At 34.5% G+C, this 2,885-nt stretch overlaps 1 protein-coding gene across 2 annotated transcripts; it reads left to right on the top strand.

Annotated features, from left to right (window-relative positions):
- Positions 1–302: 302 nt before the first annotated feature.
- On the top strand, positions 303–2,304 carry LOC149237213 (cysteine-rich repeat secretory protein 38-like). 2 transcript variants are annotated; one of them, XM_089366784.1, is made up of 2 exons: positions 303–1,251; positions 1,439–2,304. In XM_089366784.1, the coding sequence occupies exons 1-2, from the start codon at positions 429–431 to the stop codon at positions 1,672–1,674; spliced, it is 1,059 nt and encodes a 352-aa protein (XP_089222910.1). In that variant the 5' UTR covers positions 303–428; the 3' UTR covers positions 1,675–2,304. The 2 variants fall into 2 exon arrangements, with proteins under 2 accessions (XP_089222910.1, XP_089222911.1); XM_089366785.1 differs by having other exon boundaries at positions 310–1,251; positions 1,351–1,628.
- Positions 2,305–2,885: the final 581 nt, after the last annotated feature.

Below are 2,885 nucleotides of genomic sequence, written 5' to 3'. Positions count from 1 at the left end.
TATATTAAATAATATAATAAAAAACAACATTTTCCATAATAATAATAATATAAAATATTCTTAATAACTTTTCTAAAATTGTAATTTAATTATCTATAATTTTTAAATAAAAAATAGAAATTTAACCTTGATGAAATATACCTAAATATCCTAAACTTTTAAACCTAATCCACGACTGAAAATACTTTTAAATAAAAAACTGGCTCTGGAAATAGGTGGAGTAGGCAGCGGGTCACAGTCACTCGGCAACTAACAAGGATAAGATATTACTGGTGGAGGCAAGTTGGACAATATTCCACGCAGTAGAAAATCTGAAAATTAATACAAGTTCAACTTTATAAGGCCATTGTATTATACTAGCTGCCCCTACACTGCCGTGCCTTCAGGTAGCACCGCAACTAGGCAGAGACGCAAAAGAGGAGGTGGTTATGGCGATGGACATGAAATCAGTGTTTGGCAGTGTGTTACTTATAGTCACTCTATCTACGGGTATCGGATTAGCAGTTGCTGATCCGGAGACTCCTACCGTTTGGAGCAACTGTGGGAATAGCGGCAATTATACAATTAGAAACGGTAGCCCGTTTCAGCTTAATCTAAACCAGGTTTTGGATTCACTGGTGAACAATGTTTATGCCACCGGATTCAATACCTCTAGTATTGTTTCTGAGGTGGGAAACAGTAATAGCACGGTTTATGGGCTTGTGCAGTGCAGGGGAGATTTAGATTCTTCCGATTGCAAACAGTGCGCATCGACGGCCAAAGAAAATCTTGTTCAGCGATGCCACAACACTTATGGAATTATTCAACTAGACGGTTGCTTCTTGCGTTACGACAATCATAACTTTTACAATGACATTGAGAGTAGGAAGGATAAGCCAATAAGTATTCTCTGCAACACTGGGGACAGCACTCGGCCACAGCAGTTCACAGATGCTATTAAGGCCCGCCTCTCAAATATTACCCTTAAAGCCGCTCAGAGTCCCAAACTTTTCGCTGCAGATACAGCCGCTGAGCCTTCTAGTTTAACGGGGATGATCTACAGCTTAGCGCAGTGTTGGAGAGATCTGTCCAGGACAAGCTGCGGATCGTGTCTAACCTATGCCTTAGAAAATATATTCAAATGCCAAAGTGGAGCTCTGGGGGCACAATTCGGTTCTCAGAACTGCTATTTGCGTTACGAGGTTTATGAATTCTTCGACAGTTCCGTTATCTCGCCACCTGCAGCAGCAGAAAGTTCTCCCGTATCCTCCGGTATATTCTAGACCTACTTTACCATGATAGTTAATCTGGTGGTTTAATTTTGGGCAACGAACACACAAACCTACTAAGAATATTTGTGCAATTTTGCAGAACATAAAAATTCTATGACGTTTGCGATAACTCTGGGCGTAGTAGCCGTCGGTATGCTTGGATTAATTGCTGCCATGGTGATTTTCAGGAGGAAACGTTTCTCTAGTCTCGAATATACAGAAGAGAAGCCTGGAAAATGAGGGGAAAATCTCCCATTCCCACAAACCCTATCTTTTTAGGGCCATCAATATTTCTGTAACTATGGTTCAATTAATGATTGATATTTCTAGAGCTATAACTTTATTAATGTATAGGGCATATATTACTCCTGACATTAATGGATCTAGAAATATTGGTTGCTCTTTAGTAGATCATGCACCGTAGCAACTTCTTCAACGAGGCCTTCCGATCGCCGATCCGGAGGTGCTTATCTGGAGCCGACATGAAGTCAAGCAACGTCTCTCAGTGTTATCTTTATCTTCGTTTATTATAGGATAACGTTATTTTATCTTCTCAGTTATGTTAGAATGATCTTTAAATCAGGGGAATTAGTGATGCACTTCAGAGTTATTTAAATCCATGGGGATGCATAAGCTGAAGGAATTATACGCTGTAACAGAGTATTCAAAGTCGATCCTTCAAAAGTTCAGTTACCTGCTATTTGAAAGATTAAAGTTGGAAGTGTCCTGCGAAGGCAAATTGTCCAGTTGCACTTGCAATCTATCTATCATTATCTTGGTGAAATAAATAAGTAATTACTGAACAATCGGGACTTCGCAACAAACTGGGTTGAACTTAGTTCATCTTGGGATATCGCTAGCATCAAATCTTTGCTTTCTACATAATTCTGTGCTATCAAGGTGTGTAATTTTCCGAAGTGCAAAACTTCTGAGTGTGTAATTAATATAGTGCATAACTTTAATTATTTTTGGTTATGGGTTTGTAAGTGTAATGGTGAGAAGATGTGGTCTCTCTGAAAAGGTTATGGGTTTGTAAGTGTAATGGTGAGAAGATGTGGTCTCTCTTAAATGGTTATATATTCAAATTTAATAATAAAGTATTTGTGTAATTTTTTATTTTTTATTTTTTATTTTTATTTTTTAAATATTTTATGTACCAAATTGATATACAATTTAAAATAAAAATGATAAAAATAATGTGAATTTAAGTTCATTTTTATTTTGGAATTGAGATAAATTTAAATAATAAATTGGTATTATTTATATTAGATAAATTCGACATCTTTATATATTTTCATTTTTAATTTTCACATGTCTATATATAAAAAGTATTCTCAATTTTTAAATTTATTAGAAACTTAAACTAATCTATAGGAAATATCCATGGAATATTTTTAGTATAGTGAGAATAGAGCATTTTGATATATTTGAAAAATGATTATAGCATTTTTTTGGTTTTAGATTTAATTATGTAATTGTTTTAAAATTAAATATTAATCAAATGTTTTGATTTTCAAATGAGTTATGGTTTTTGGGCACATGATATTGTTATAAAGTCTATTTACAAGTTAATAATATCTATGATAAAGTATTTATTTTCTTATTAATTAGATTTAAATATGATTAGAAAATCCT

Source organism: Pinus tabuliformis, chromosome 8, assembly GCF_031772625.1.
Source record: "Pinus tabuliformis cultivar Carrire ecotype Pingquan chromosome 8, CPIR1, whole genome shotgun sequence".
NCBI lineage: Eukaryota > Viridiplantae > Streptophyta > Pinopsida > Pinales > Pinaceae > Pinus > Pinus tabuliformis.
The sequence above is the reverse complement of the archived record's forward strand: the minus strand, read 5'-3'. Positions and strand labels throughout refer to the sequence as shown.